Source organism: Gavia stellata, chromosome 11 (assembly GCF_030936135.1).
Source record: "Gavia stellata isolate bGavSte3 chromosome 11, bGavSte3.hap2, whole genome shotgun sequence".
Taxonomy (NCBI): Eukaryota; Metazoa; Chordata; class Aves; order Gaviiformes; family Gaviidae; genus Gavia; species Gavia stellata.
In genome coordinates, this window is record NC_082604.1 from 1676320 (window position 1) to 1689951 (window position 13632).

General features: G+C 55.1%; 1 protein-coding gene across 1 annotated transcript; it reads right to left on the reverse strand.

Moving 5' to 3' along the window:
* Positions 1-167: 167 nt before the first annotated feature.
* On the reverse strand, positions 168-5739 carry LOC104261895 (galactose-3-O-sulfotransferase 2). The gene is made up of 4 exons (XM_059822831.1): positions 5654-5739; positions 3349-3459; positions 1685-2636; positions 168-1025 (listed from the first exon to the last, which is right to left on the reverse strand). The coding sequence occupies exons 1-4, from the start codon at positions 5737-5739 to the stop codon at positions 168-170; spliced, it is 2007 nt and encodes a 668-aa protein (XP_059678814.1).
* Between the last annotated feature and the right edge of the window lie 7893 nt (positions 5740-13632).

Here is a 13632-nt window from a genome sequence, read left to right on the forward strand (position 1 = left end):
GCTTGTGCACAGTCCTGCACAGACAGAGGTGGCCAGGGGCTCCCGTGGGCAGCAGCGTCCCCGCCTGCCCCCCCGGTGCAGAAGCAGCCCCCGAGCCCAGGAGGCGAGCGCCTCGCTGTCCTCAGCAAAGGCGGCTGGAGAACGATGTCTGGAGGGGGCAAGGAGGCTCAGTTTTGGGTGCCCTCCAGCCTGTGCCGCAGGGTGTTGCCCTGACGAGAGGGAGTGGGCTGGTGGGTCTGGGGGCGCTTCTGGGCAAACTGCTTCTTGTAGAGAGCACTGCTGTACTGCAGCTCCGGGGTCACCAGCCGCCGGCACATGCGCTCCGTCTCCTTATCCAAGCCCTGCTTGAGGTTATAGCCCAAGATCTTCGCGTTGCCGTGCTGCAGTGGCCGCAGGGAAGAGTCCTTGATGTCCTTCGGGGCCACGCTGCCCATCCCTTGCAGGCAGGTCCTCGCCAGCTCTGCCTGCCTCTCCCGAAGCGCCTTGACTTCCCGCTGCATGCGCTCCCTGCCAATGTCTCGGTCGATCCTTTCCCAGAAGGTCCTGTTGAAGTGGGTGTAGATTTCCCAGTCCAGCCTGTTCCAGTCCTTTATCTTCTCCACGATGGTGTCCGAGAGAGGGGACTTGGTGCTGCTGTCCCTGATGTTGAGCGGGAAGGAGACGACACTGTCCAGGTCCCAGCACAGCATCTCCTTCAGCAGCAACATGGACTCATCGAAGTACTCAGAGATGAGGAGCAAGTCGAAGGACGCCTCGATGGCCTTCAGCATGAGCTGCACCCGCTCGGCTGAGACCTCTCCGTCGGGGTTGAAGCCAAAGTCGAACGTCATGAGGTTCCTGGCATAGTGGCTGTCACCGTCCGCGGGGTTGTAGTAGTGGTAAGGCTGGCTGAGGAACTCCTCCAGACTGCGGGCACGGGAGAAAGCCGATGTGCCCTTGTAGTATGCGAAGGAGGACTCCATGAGCTGCACGGGGTTCCTCAGGATGGAGAAGTAGACGGCTGATCTGGACACCACTTTCTGCACCTGCGGAGGAGAAAAAGGAGGTTTGAAGGTGGGGTAGGGAGAAGGGACCTGCTCGCTCGCAATCCTGTGCTCTGCTGGAAAGCAGAAATGCTCGCTGGGGTTGGAGATGGTGGGTGCTGGGGAGGGTTTCAGGGTGCAGCTCATCAAAGGAGCATTTGTGTCAGTTGTAGGGAGTCCCAGAAGATGTACACAGGGAGAGCAGTCACAAAAGCTCCCCGCTACATGCTGCCACAGCTGGGTGGCCTGCCCAGGCTTGAGATAGGTCCTATCTCCTTGCCGTTCCCCAGATCTGTGTGTCCGCTGACCTGAGCTGATGCGCTTAAGGTGTTCTCCTCTTGCAGCTGGTACCCTCTGGGCCTGTCCAGGGAGCAAGACATCTCCAAGGGCCCACCAGACAAGAACAAGATGATAGTTGCTGGCTGCTACAGACGCTGTCCCCTGGCTTGTCTCAGGTCACAGCACAATGATTCGTCAAACCTGTTTACAGAAGCTCTCAGGAGATGCCCGTAACATGCAAGGTACCTGGGGGCAATCCTGTCTCTCTTGAGCTTCATCCCTGAAGACTTTACGTGCTCTAAGGGTGTCCCACCTTGCTCCCCATGAGCCCCTCTCTCCCTCCCCCGTTCGTCCCTCCCAAGGCATCGTGGCTTTGCCCGTACCTCCGGCTGCAGGAATCGCATGTGGTGGCAGAGGATGTTGAACCGCTGAGGGCTCCTGGGGGAGAAGCCCTGCACGAACCTCGCCAAGAAGTGGTGCGGGTAGGAGAGCTGGTTGCCGCCCCCCATGGGGAAGGCGAAGGTGAGGTTGTGGGTTTCGCCGAAGCGGAACAGGACATTCATGACGGTGCTGCTGGCGCTCTTGTGGACTTTGAGGAAAACAATGTCAGTCTTGGGCTCACATGTCTCCCCTTGAGAGGAGACCCCTCTGGCCTGCTGGCCTTCTCCAGGAGTCACCTCGTCACCCTTCGAGACTTCTGTCCAGCTTGGGAAAAGTCCTCTCTCCAGGTCTGTCTTGGAAAAGTCCTCCGCTTGTGGAGGTTGAGCTGAATTTGGCAAGGAGTGTTTAAGCAAGCTGCCCCACCGATGGTGGGGGGAACCCGTGGCTTGAGGCTGAGACCGGCTCTGTACCACCACCTGCCTCATTCCTGGTGGTGATGTTCTCCCGTGCTCCTCTGCGGTCATCCTGTTAGCAAAGATTATGAACTTGCTGGTGACAGCATCAGCACCTCCCAAAACTGCGGAAATCCTCTCGGGAAGGCTTGGAGAAGGACCTTCTCTGATTGCTTTTCTCAGGCCGGGAAGCTGGGATTTCAGCCTCGTGAACGAAGGATGGGCTTTCACCTTCTTGCTGCTCTCCACAGGCTGCCACGTCCAGTGCTCCTTCTGGCTGTCTGGGCTGCTTTCCCGCGGGGTCTCCTGGCTGAAGTAGAGTTGCATCTGAAAAACGTCCTGCATGCTCTCAGTCAAAGTGGAGTCTGGCATAGCTTTCCTCTGCCAGTGCCGGGGATCGTCCTCCCACAGCAGGTCAGGGGTCCGGAGATCATAGCCCAGCCTCTTCTGGCCGTGGTCCGTGGTCTGCTGCAGGGCATGCTCCAGCTCGCACCGGCAGTTTCTGTAACAGGGAGGACACGAAGCTCAGCTGCAAACGGGCAGAGGATGGAAGGAGTGTGCAAAGAGAGTAGCTCCTCTGCAGCTCAGTGAAACCCCCCTGCAGACACCCCAAAAATGCGTTCCCCTGTCTTTCTCGGGGTGGGTGGCATTGCTGGTGGGTGTAGGACTTGTCCCCTGCCCTGGGAGGTTGGGGTGGGTGCGAGAAGAGAAGGACGGGTCAGCAGTGATGTGTGAATGCCCCTGTCCCCCTGGAGCACCGTGGACTGGTGGAAAGGGGCAAAGCAAGAGAAGGCAAGGAGAGAGAAGAGCAGGTGGCCTGGAGAAGCTGGATGAAAGTTTGCAGATGACCCCAGACTGGGAGGACTGGGAGGATGCTTCAAGGGCATCCTCCCAGTCCTCCCAGTCTGGGGTCATCTGCAAACTTGATGCCCTTGAGCATCCTCATATTTTGAGTTTTGAGGTCAGCCAGGACAAAGCCCAGAGCAGCCTGGTGTGGACCCAGAGTGGGCTCAGCTCTGGCCAGGGTGTAGGTGTCGGACGTGAGAGCCCCAGAGGGGTCCTCTCCCACCTGGATTTTCCTCCCTGTCTAAAGAAGACACTCTTGAGTGGTTTTCAGGAGGATGGTTTTCAGGAGGGTGGTTTTGAGCCCACCTCAGTGGTCAGCGAAAGGCTGGAGGACGAGGTGCAGGTTTGCAATCCTGCTTGGGACCTACTTGGGAGGCTGCAGCTTCTCCACAACTTGAAGCGTGACCAAGAGGATGATGAGGAGGCTGAAGAAGACCCAGAGCCGACCTGGCTGGCACCTGTATATTGCTTTCAACTTCCTGCAAGGAAGCAGACATTTCAGACCATTAGTAGGTAGGAGAAACGTGTGTGTGAGGCAGAGGGGAAAGAGGCCTTGAGACTTTTTAAATTTATTTCTTTTTAAAGTAAGGTCACATTTTCATGGGTGAAAGAGGTGCAAAGGCAGCAATAACCAACGAACCTCTGAGGCTGTGCTCAAGCAGTGTAGCCTAGTGGAAATTTCCAGCTGCTACACAAATATCGCTGCGAAATGTAAACAGCGATAACCGCAAAAGTCCCTTGGCTGCTCAGGGACGCCTTACCGGCACAGCCTGAGCTCCCACTTCAGCAGCAGGAACAGGCACTGCTTGCATTTGCCCTGCCCTGCCCAGCCTAGAAATATCGGGACCCTATCTTTACAAACAAAGACAATAAAACTTTGTTTTCCCTGCTCTCCCCTTCTCTTGTCGCCTGCCGTTGGTGGCGATTGCCACCTGCGCAGGCTCCAGCGGTGGCTGCAGATGTGGTGCTACCGTGGGGGCACCAGCTGTGCCCCTCTGGTGCGCAGCCTGGCTTTTGGTCTGGTCTTAGCCAAGTCTACAACAGCAGCATGACTTCTTCAAGTCATCAGCACCACGCCATGGTGTTTTGGGTTGTGTGTGGGGACATTCAGGCCATGAGAAACATTGCCATGGGACTTCTTCTGTTTGTAGGGCTTGCTGCAAACCCTGGTGGAGCTTGATCATAGTCTTAATCTTAAGCAGAGCAGTCAGGGGACTAAGCTTCCTGCAAAAAAAGATTAGTTTCCATTCCATTTCTGCTGGTTTCTACCCAGGGAACCCATCGTTGCCTAACAGGAGATGATTCGTACCAAGAATCTGGTTAAATCCTCTGTTGTGGGCTCCTCCTTGGGTGGGAGTCCAGCCTGCAAGCCCCAAAAGTCTGCTCTCCCCCTCTCAGAGGGAGGGAGCAGGCACAGGCTGCTTTGCTAAGCATGAAATGGAGGGTTCTAAATAGGAAGAATTAATGAAAGCAGAAATTTGGGCAGAGCCTGCTTGGAAGCCGCATTCCAACAGCTAATCTGTGTTAACTGGTGTTGACCGCTTCCTTCAGTGGTCAGTTCTGGACCAAGAGAGTGGGCCTGGGACTGCACAGACCTGCTTGTCGCAGAGCTTCTTCATTTCTGTGGTGCTTTATCTCCTACTCCGGGCAGTCTTGTGACACGTGGGAGAAGTACTAGCTTGATGAGCTAGCAATGACGCAAACATGAGCTGTCTGAATTGGTCACGTGCATCCCATTGGTACTGGTGAGGAGTTTGGGTTTGCTATTGAAAAAAATGGATTTGTTCCAGAAAAAAATCGTTGACTGTTATGACTAACTCTAGTTTGCTTATTACAGCACTGCTTCCAGTGGTTGCGCACCAGTTTGGACACTCATGGGTACGGTTCTGCCCCGCTCTCGATATGTCACTCACTGAGTTGAAATGCTAAGCTCCTCTTGGGAGATTTTTAATGTCTAAAGTGCTTGGGACTGTAAAGGCTGGGAGGTCTTAGGTCATGACAGTGCTACTGAGGATTCAAAAGGCATGTAATTACTAGCACGGTCAACGGGCTAGTTGTCAGCAGCATAGCATCCCCAAAACCTGATGACAACCTGGAGGTATCCATGCTCATTTTCCACTTGAAGAGCAGACTGCCAAGCTCAGATGAGAGACAGGCAGCTGGCGAACATGCACGTGGCTCGCTGCCTGGCTGTGCAAGCAGCACGAGGAGACCCTTGTGCTGCCACAGATAAATGAGTATGACAAGAAACGGATCAGAAAAATGCCAAATGCTTAAACACCACTTAAAATGCCAAGACAAGTTAAAGGGAGAGGGTTGAAGCAGAGACTTGGGGCTGCCACAGAGCTGCTGCAAGGTAAGGCTTGTTGAAATACCCCGCTGTGGAAGATCATTGATGACCAGAGAGACCAAAGAGGGAAAAGGCAGTGAAGGAGGAGTTGCTCCAGGATGAAGTGATGCTGGCGGACAGATCTTGTTGGAGACTTGATCCAACTCTCCCATCACTCAATGCACAGCTGATGGTAAGTTTGTCCGCCCAGCCAGCCTAAGAAAAGTGGCAAGAAGGGAATGAAGAGCTAACTCACTGTGATATTTAGCGATACACCCAAACTGTCTCTTTGGGGAGATCTGTATGAGCGCTCAGTAGCGAAGGCAGAATGATGCAACGCTTACCTGACAAGCGGCGCTGAGGTAGGCAGCACCCTCTGCCACTCCAGTATCTGTATTTTGGGCGGATAGAACTCTGGACTTAGTTCCATAGAGGTCCCTGGTCAGTACTAAACTTTCAACCTGTAGAGAATCTGTGAAAGATCCAGGTCCTTTTGCTGCTCACCTGCTGCCTCTTTTGAGATGGCCGTTGAGTTGGTTGAACAACCAGTTGAGAACACACAACACGTTGCTGGCTGCTTGGGTCTGATCAGGCTAGCATAAAGCCAGAGCTCTGATGGGACACACATGCATCAAGGAAGGTGTGCTGAGAAAAAGGAGAGCTGTGGCAGCACTGAAGTTTGCGCTGAAGGTGCCAAGAAGTTGCGCTGAAGGCAGCAAAACCAGGATAAAATGGCACATGTAGCATGAGAAGCCTTTGTCTTGGAGGCTGGAGCCGCTGGATGATTTGTAGCTGGACAACGAGCCTTCAAAAGGCTCAACTGTTTTCCATGGGTAACTCCTTCACAGCCTTCTCTCGGTTTAACACGCCGGGATGAGATCATGGGCATGGGTGTCTTGGGGCAGAGTTAAATACTTGAAATCAAAGCACCAGGAAGATGTCCAAGATGCACTCAGAGCTGGCGGGAGTCAATGCTGCCCCGTAGGGCGGGTCGGGCTGGGAGAGCAACCTGCAGGGTCTTTGGAAATGCCTCCGGCTGCGAGCAGGTTATAGCTGAAGAGTCCCCGCAGATCAGAGCCGGTGTGCTGTCGCCTCCGAAAGTGACAAAGCAGGGTGCAAAGATGGATGCAGCACCCCAAAGATGCCTTTGGCTGCCAGGGTTCAGCAGCGGAGCCACAGCAGCTGAATCCTCCTACGCTGGCTCAATGGATTTAATCAAAATCCAATCTGTTGGTCATTTATTTGCAAGGGGTGATACCCCCAGTTGCGTCTCACTGCCTGCTCCTGGCAGGGGAGGGGGTGCCTGGGGTGCTGCTTGATTGCAGCGGTGCTGCAGATTTCCCCTCCATTTTTTTCCCCTCTGCTTGAAGCAGAGGGGATGACCTCCCTGTCCAACACAAAAATAAACGCACCGTTCGGGATGGGTCTGTGGTCGGCTGGCACTCGCTGAGCCGTGCAGGGTCTCAGCCGACTGCCGGGTGCTGCGGAAGGTGCCGAGGCTGAGCTCACCGGGCAGATAGGTGGCAGAAAATGACTTTATTGATTTGCTGTGGCTAGATATGCTCCAGGCAGCGAGCGATGTTGCACAGGGAATTAATGTACGCGATACGTACACCAGCGATAGCCCGCTTCCTCTGACCAGTGACTGGAGCCGTTTTCTTCACTTGCATCGCAGTAAATGAGAAAACGGGGACAACGGACTGCAGGACGCTCAGGAGAAGATAAGGTAGCGCAGCGCGGGCAGAACGGCACTGCCTGCCTGTGTCGGTGCCCAACCTACCCCTAAAACAGCTGGCTTAGGACAGACCCCGAGCCCCCCAGCACTGCACCTCGGTGTGCAGCAGCAGCCTGTGCAACGCCCCAGATGCTGCAGGCGTGTGTGGAAATGCTGTCTTGCCCCAAAACGCTCTCCCCCAGCAAAAGGGCACTGCCGCAAAGCCTTGCCCTTCTCTGCTCCTCGTCCATCCTCTCCAAAGTAGAGGCTGTGGAAGAGCGCACCTCACCCTCGATGCATTCATCGGGTTGGCCGTGTAAAAGACTTGCACAGAGACACGTTTCTGCTCCACACCTACTCCGCAGGTGAGCGTGCAGAGCTGAGAGCCTGGGACGAGGCAGGAGGGATCAGCATCCTACTTGCCCCGCTAAGGTCTTTGCCATTCTTCTTCCTTCGTGGCATCAGGCCTTACAAAAGATGCTATTTTCCTGCCTAGCGCGCAGGGGAGCGGTGCTGCCCTGGGAGCTTCGCTAGAAGAGAGAGCCCCATCAACCCAGACCTCCCCGCATTTATGTGGAGCAGAAGCGCTCCTCTGCCCATTCCCATCATCACTTCATTCGCCAACCATTTCTCAACATAGAGTGACCTACAAGGACATGACTTCTGGGTAGGATGAAAATAGAATTTTACTTAAGGAAAGAGTATTTTACTGAAATAAATAAATAAATAATCCACTTACGTGATCAAATACCTTCTGAATTTCAGCATGGTGAGCTGGAGCCTTGGCTGGGGAGCGGGTGGTTATCGTCAGACTAGGAGAATGGAAAGCAAACACCCGGAGCCTGGCTTGTGTGCCTGCGGCCGGTGGCCCCTCCCCGGCGGGGGCACCTGGGACGGCGAGCCTGCAGCGGACCTTCCCACCGGTGGCCTGCTCTCCAGCGCCTGCCCCAGGGAGCGACCAGCCTTTGCTCCGGTGAGTGGCACGTTTAGATGGCCACAGCCTTGAGGGCTGCTGGCAGCAAGCTGCCTTCTGCAAACTGCTGCCACGTCATGTAGAGCGGTGGGCAGAGGCTGTCCGGGCACTTGTGGACACTGCGGGGGGTGGCCGCGCCACCCGTGTTTGGGTCCCTGCCTTACTCCTTTCACCCATGGCTGTTGGTGTTCTGCTTTGACCCCTTGTGTCCTCCTGCTCTGCTCTTTGTGGTTGTCCCTTCTTTTCCCTTCTCATGTCCTGCTTTTATTTCTCGACAAAGCTGAGGACAGAGATGGTCACGAGCGTTTAGCTCTTGATAATCCCTATGTTGATACAGTCTTTAGGTCTGCGCTGCTGGGACCCTGTGCGGGCTGGGTCACACATGCATGGCATGGAGCTAATCCTCTTCAGTGCAGCCTGGCTCCATCCACCCTGGGCTGGGGTTACGGCAATCCCCAGCTCCCTCCTTTCCTTCCCCTTGCCATAGTTGCTGCTCCAGGCACAGTGTTTAACCACCTGTGGCTCCAGGCAGCGCTTAACACGTTGATGTCTTGCATTTGCCATCTTCGGACCGGCCTCCCATGTTGCCCCAAGCCAGCAAAGTCCTCACCCCCCTGTGCTGGGACTGTGCTGTGCCAGGATGACGAGCAACAGGACAGCCCTGCTAGGAAGCCAACTGTTTGCCAGTACCAGCACAAAAATGGTCCCTGGGTCTGCTTCTTGCTGGCTGGTGGACAACGTAAGACAACTCAAAGGAGGACTGGGAGGGCTGCCCTCCCTAATGGAAGTCCACAGCCAGTCCTTTGACCAGGGTCTCCCCCCTCTTCAGTAGCTTTTCCTCCACATCCTTCCCCTTCGAGGCTCATCTCAGCATCCTGCACAGCATGAGCAAGACACAGCCATGGCTTTGTATGACCAGGGGCCCTAAGCCCAGGTAGCAGGACCACATGCATCTCATATTTGGGCACCAGATGCCTGGGACGGTGGTGGAGTTGGAGGATGCGTGGCTGTGACATGTGCCATGAGGATCAGTGGCTCAGGCTATGCATTCTGCAGGACGAGGCTCCCCACGTGCCTTCTGGCACCGGTGGAGAGGACCCTGGCCATGAGTGCTTTCCCTTCACCCATGGCCATGGGTGTCAGGAAATGCACACCAGGCAGATAAGTCACTTCCAGCTCAGACCTTGGCTTTCTGGAGGGACAAAAGGGCCCAGCTTCCTCCCTTCCCCCTCGCAGGCAGGGAGGCAGCCGTTCCCCTCACCCTGGCACAGGCAGGCGCTGCCTCTCCCCGTCCACCTCATCAAAACCACAAGTTTACTGTGGGGCTGTTGCGTTCTCCACCCATTCTGCGCTCTAGCTATCTACCCAGGCTGGCACCTTATCTGTGAGTCCGCGGCTGGGTGAGAGCCACGGGCTACATCGCTGTTTGCAGGGATCAAACCCCTTTCTGCTGTTGGGACTGAGGTTTGGTGCTTCTCCCCTCTCCTTCCCTCTGCGCAACCATGCCCCATGCAATCGGAGAAGGATGAGCCCGGTTGCGGGGTCACGGTGGTGTGGGGTCGGTGGCTGAGGGGTCTGCGAGCATCCCCCAGGCAGGACCTTGGGATACATCCTATTGCTGCAGGGCACGGGGCACACTTGCCGGGGAGCATCCAGAGGCTCATCAATGTGCGGGTGCCCAGACTGGCTTGATCCTGCTCCTCTTTGGTTGTTTCATCTTGCTGGATTGCCACTTGTGGGATTTGCCGCTGCTCAGCTCGCTTGTTTCCCTAAGGACAAGCCTATCTGTCCATGGGAACTCATGGGAGATCCAGTTTCGGTATGTAATCCTGGTCAGGATTGCCTGCATTCCTGTTTGCTGCCTGGCAGCCTCTTACTGGGGCATGACTTGACGCATCTGTGGCAGAGAAACTCAAAAGGCAAAGTTGTCTTCTCCTGCTTGGATCTGGTGACGTGAAGCACAGCGTATGCTGTCATCTGCCCGCATGCTTCTTGTGTCGGAGGCTGTATCTGCAGGACCTCGGCAGATCTCTTGGGCTGCTTCTGTTAGCTTGCAAATGCATCCCAGAGGGGCTGTTTCTGAGCCTGACCTGGATGGAATGGGTCTTTACTTGTGGATTAGTGTCTGAGGGCCTTGGTGGAGATGGCAGTCCTCTGAGATTACACCCGGTGGTCTCTTCTCTCCCGCAGGTGCTGGAGCAGAGGTCTGGATATGGGCAGGCAAACGTGTCTTTTGCAGCTGGGTCTCTCGAGAAGCGAAAGGTGCCCTTTGTAGGGATTGGGTTCTGTCCCTGCTCACCAGGCAGCCAGGTCCTGCTGGGGTGACCTAACGGGCTCATAACTTCTGCGTACGTGTGAGGACTGTCCTGACGGTGCAGAACTGCCCCAGCTGCCCGCTGGGCATCTGGTGGTATGACCTCATAGGGTCATACTACGAGGGTATGTGCACCCTCCTAGGTGGTGTGCTCATTCACTACCTGGGGATGGGCTGATCTCAGCAGAAGGCAGATGAGGAGCCCCAAAGACAGCTAACAGCAGAAGCCTCCAGTCCCTTCCCATCCCACATCCCTGCTTAAGATGATGAGCAAGGAGACCTCAGCTTGCCTGGAGACACCCAGGACCTTGCCACCCTCATGCAATGGCTTTCCTGCTTGGCCTGTCCATGGCCTGGAGGGGCTGCTGGTGGGTTTTTCCCAGGGTTGTGGGGCAAGCTGCACCTGCACCTGGGAAGCCGGCATCTCTGGTCCATTTGCAAGCCTGCACCTGGGTTGAGGGGAATTTGTGGGAAGGTGATCACCTCTCCAGAGAGAAGGAGAGGGGTCCCGGGACCCAGATTTCAAACCTTGGGGGCTAGACCAATTGCTGGCGCAATGGGTGGTGCGAGGGAGAGCACTGGGTTGTGCGAGGGCTTGAGCCTCGCTGTAACATCACCTAGCTGTCTGCCTCCCTTCATCCGTGCCTTATTCCCTTTCCTGCTGGGTGGGGACTACGCCAGCATAAAAACAACACAGCAGAAAGCTGTGCGTGGGTTTTTGTTTGGTCTTGCTAAAGGCAGATATGTTTACCATCAACAACACTCCTTGCTGAGCCCCCAGGCGTGAAGAGCTGCCTTCAAGCGGGCGGCACGACAGATCTCCTTGCAAAGGTGAGGAGCCAACGAGGGCTTTCCAGGCAGGAGCAGCGAAGCTTTGTTTTTCTGCGAGAGCTGGGATGCCGAGACAGTGCTGCGAAAGCGAGGAGCAGGAGAAAGGCCACCGCTGCTCTCTGGGACAATGTTTCCCTTGGCTAATGAGGAAGGGATGGATGTCCTTGCATATGTTGGCAAGAGGGAGACAGCTTTAGCCTGGAGGGTACAGGCAGCCAGGGAGGTGTCTTTGTAGAGAGCAGAGGCTGGGGTCCTGGGGCAGATGAGGAAACTGCTTCTGGGGCTTTGCCAGGAGGTTGGGGCAACCCCTGGAGATCTCCTGGGGTGGGAGTGGCCTGCAGAGGTTTCCTTAGCAGGCAATGGAGATTGATGGAGCTCCTGCTGGAAATGGCTCCTTACTTTAAAGTCAAAGCAGAACATTTGCAAAATAAATGAAAACCTTTTTGTGTCTAAAAGAAGCAGTCAATGCTCCTTAAATTCCCAGAGAAGCGGTTACCTGGAGGGGGAAAACCAGAGTGCTCTAGAAAAGCCATGCCCAGGCTTAAAGTTCTCCTGGGAAGGGCCAGGAGTTAAAAAAACTACTGACCTCATATTAGAGGAGCCTGGAAGACCTCTTGGAAGTGCCGTGATGGTGGGCCAGACCTCCAAAGAAGCCCAGCTGGTGAGAGGGGCTATGGAGCCCTCCCACCAGGAAGGACTGGTGGTGCTGGCTGCATCTGCAGCGGGAGTCCTGGTACCCAAAGCAAGAGTTGCCTGGCTTGAAACTGTCGTCCCTTTGCCTCATGCGGGCAGCTAGACTTTGAGGACCTGGAACAAGGTTGTTCCTACTGGGATAAGTCAGGAAAGGCACGTCCATTGTTGAACTGGGTCCCATTCCTTACCCAAGATGACAACAAGGTCCTGTTTCCCACCGTCGGTCCCTGCTGTGCCTGTGCTGCCCATGCCACCTGCTCAGGCTCCACTGGCCCGTCTCTCATCGCACGCTCACAGCATCCCATCAGGAAACCCCTAAACTCATCTCTGCCTCTCGGTTCGGGTCCTTCGTCCTGAGGTTTCCAGTCGTGCAGTGCTGCTGCCTCCTCCCACCCTGCAAGAAACGGCGGAGCTGTGGCTGCGGCTGGGGATCTGCCTTTTACAGGCACAAAAGTACGACTTGAGTTGGGGCATAAAACCATACCTTTGAGCAATGCTGCAATTTGTTGTCCTGATCCCGGCAAGAGAGAGGAGCACGGCCGAGTCCTGCACGCTGCCGAGGCTGGCAGGGCTGTCCCTGCTCACATCGCGTCATCATTTTTTTTCCCTCGCCTTTATTTCTTTGGTGCTTTTATTTTTTTTTGTGTGTGTGCACTTTGCTTAAGTAAGGACTTAAGCTCATCATTTTCTGCCTACACATGGTCAGTTTGGCCATGTCATTTGTATCCTGGCAGCCTGGAGCTTGCTGGATCTCAGAGGAGCTGAAAAGACCAGAGGTTTGCGTGCATCTCCCCAGCAGCAAGTCAGCCCCAGATGCAGAGGTGAAATCGGGGTCTGGGACATCCCGATTTCCTAGGTCTGCAGTCCTTCCTGCAAAACCCCTGATGGAGAGAAACTTCAGAGAGGGACGGGCTTTACCCCCACCCCCAGCAAACTCTTTGTGCAGCTTTTCTGTTTGCTTTTCAGACCAGTTTCCAGACAGACCTATTCACGAAACGAGCCACGATAATTTCTAGATGACTTTCTCTGGGGAATCCAGTGCACCGCGTTATCAGCAACGTGCAAGTTTGCTTTCTGAGTCGTTTTGAAATCTGTCACGCACTGGGCCTCCCCTTCCGCTGCTGGGCAGCTGCTGGTCCATTAGTGCCTGCCTAAATTGATATTTAGTTAATTTTACACTTTGCAGAGCAAGTGAGTATGCCCATTTATTCCTATTGACTTCAACAGCTCTCCTGGGACATTGAACTCAGCCTGCTCTAGGGTGATGTGCCTGTTGATACCAGCTCCCTCCAAAAGGATGCTCAGAGCCAATGGGAATAAATGCATCCGGCTGGGAAGTCAGGAGAAAAGCATGGAGAGAGCTGAGCGTAGGACCGGTGTTGACGTGCTGCAGCTGCTGGGCTGTATGGGATCCCCACCGTTGCGGGGACCTTGTCCCAGAAGGGACGAGGCAGAGCCTGTGCCAGCACCAGGCTGAGCTCCTCTTGGGCGTGAAGGCTGAAGAACAGCTGGATGTGCTCGGGTTTAGGTGAGAAGCACATCGTCGCTTCTGGCTGTACGCTTTTCAGCTCGCGTTGGGACTTTGGCCCTTATCGTACACTTACTTGTTCTTTAATCTCGGTGACCTTATCAGTAGTCATTGAACAACCAAATACATCTCCACTCACCTTGGGAACAGGCTTTGCCATTTCTTTTTGGTTGGTTTTGTTTCCTTGCCAGAGACCTCCAAGATATTAGAGTGATCCCTCACAAACCTGGGCTTTGCCTTGAAGCCTCTGAAGCCTGCAGCGCTGGCAGC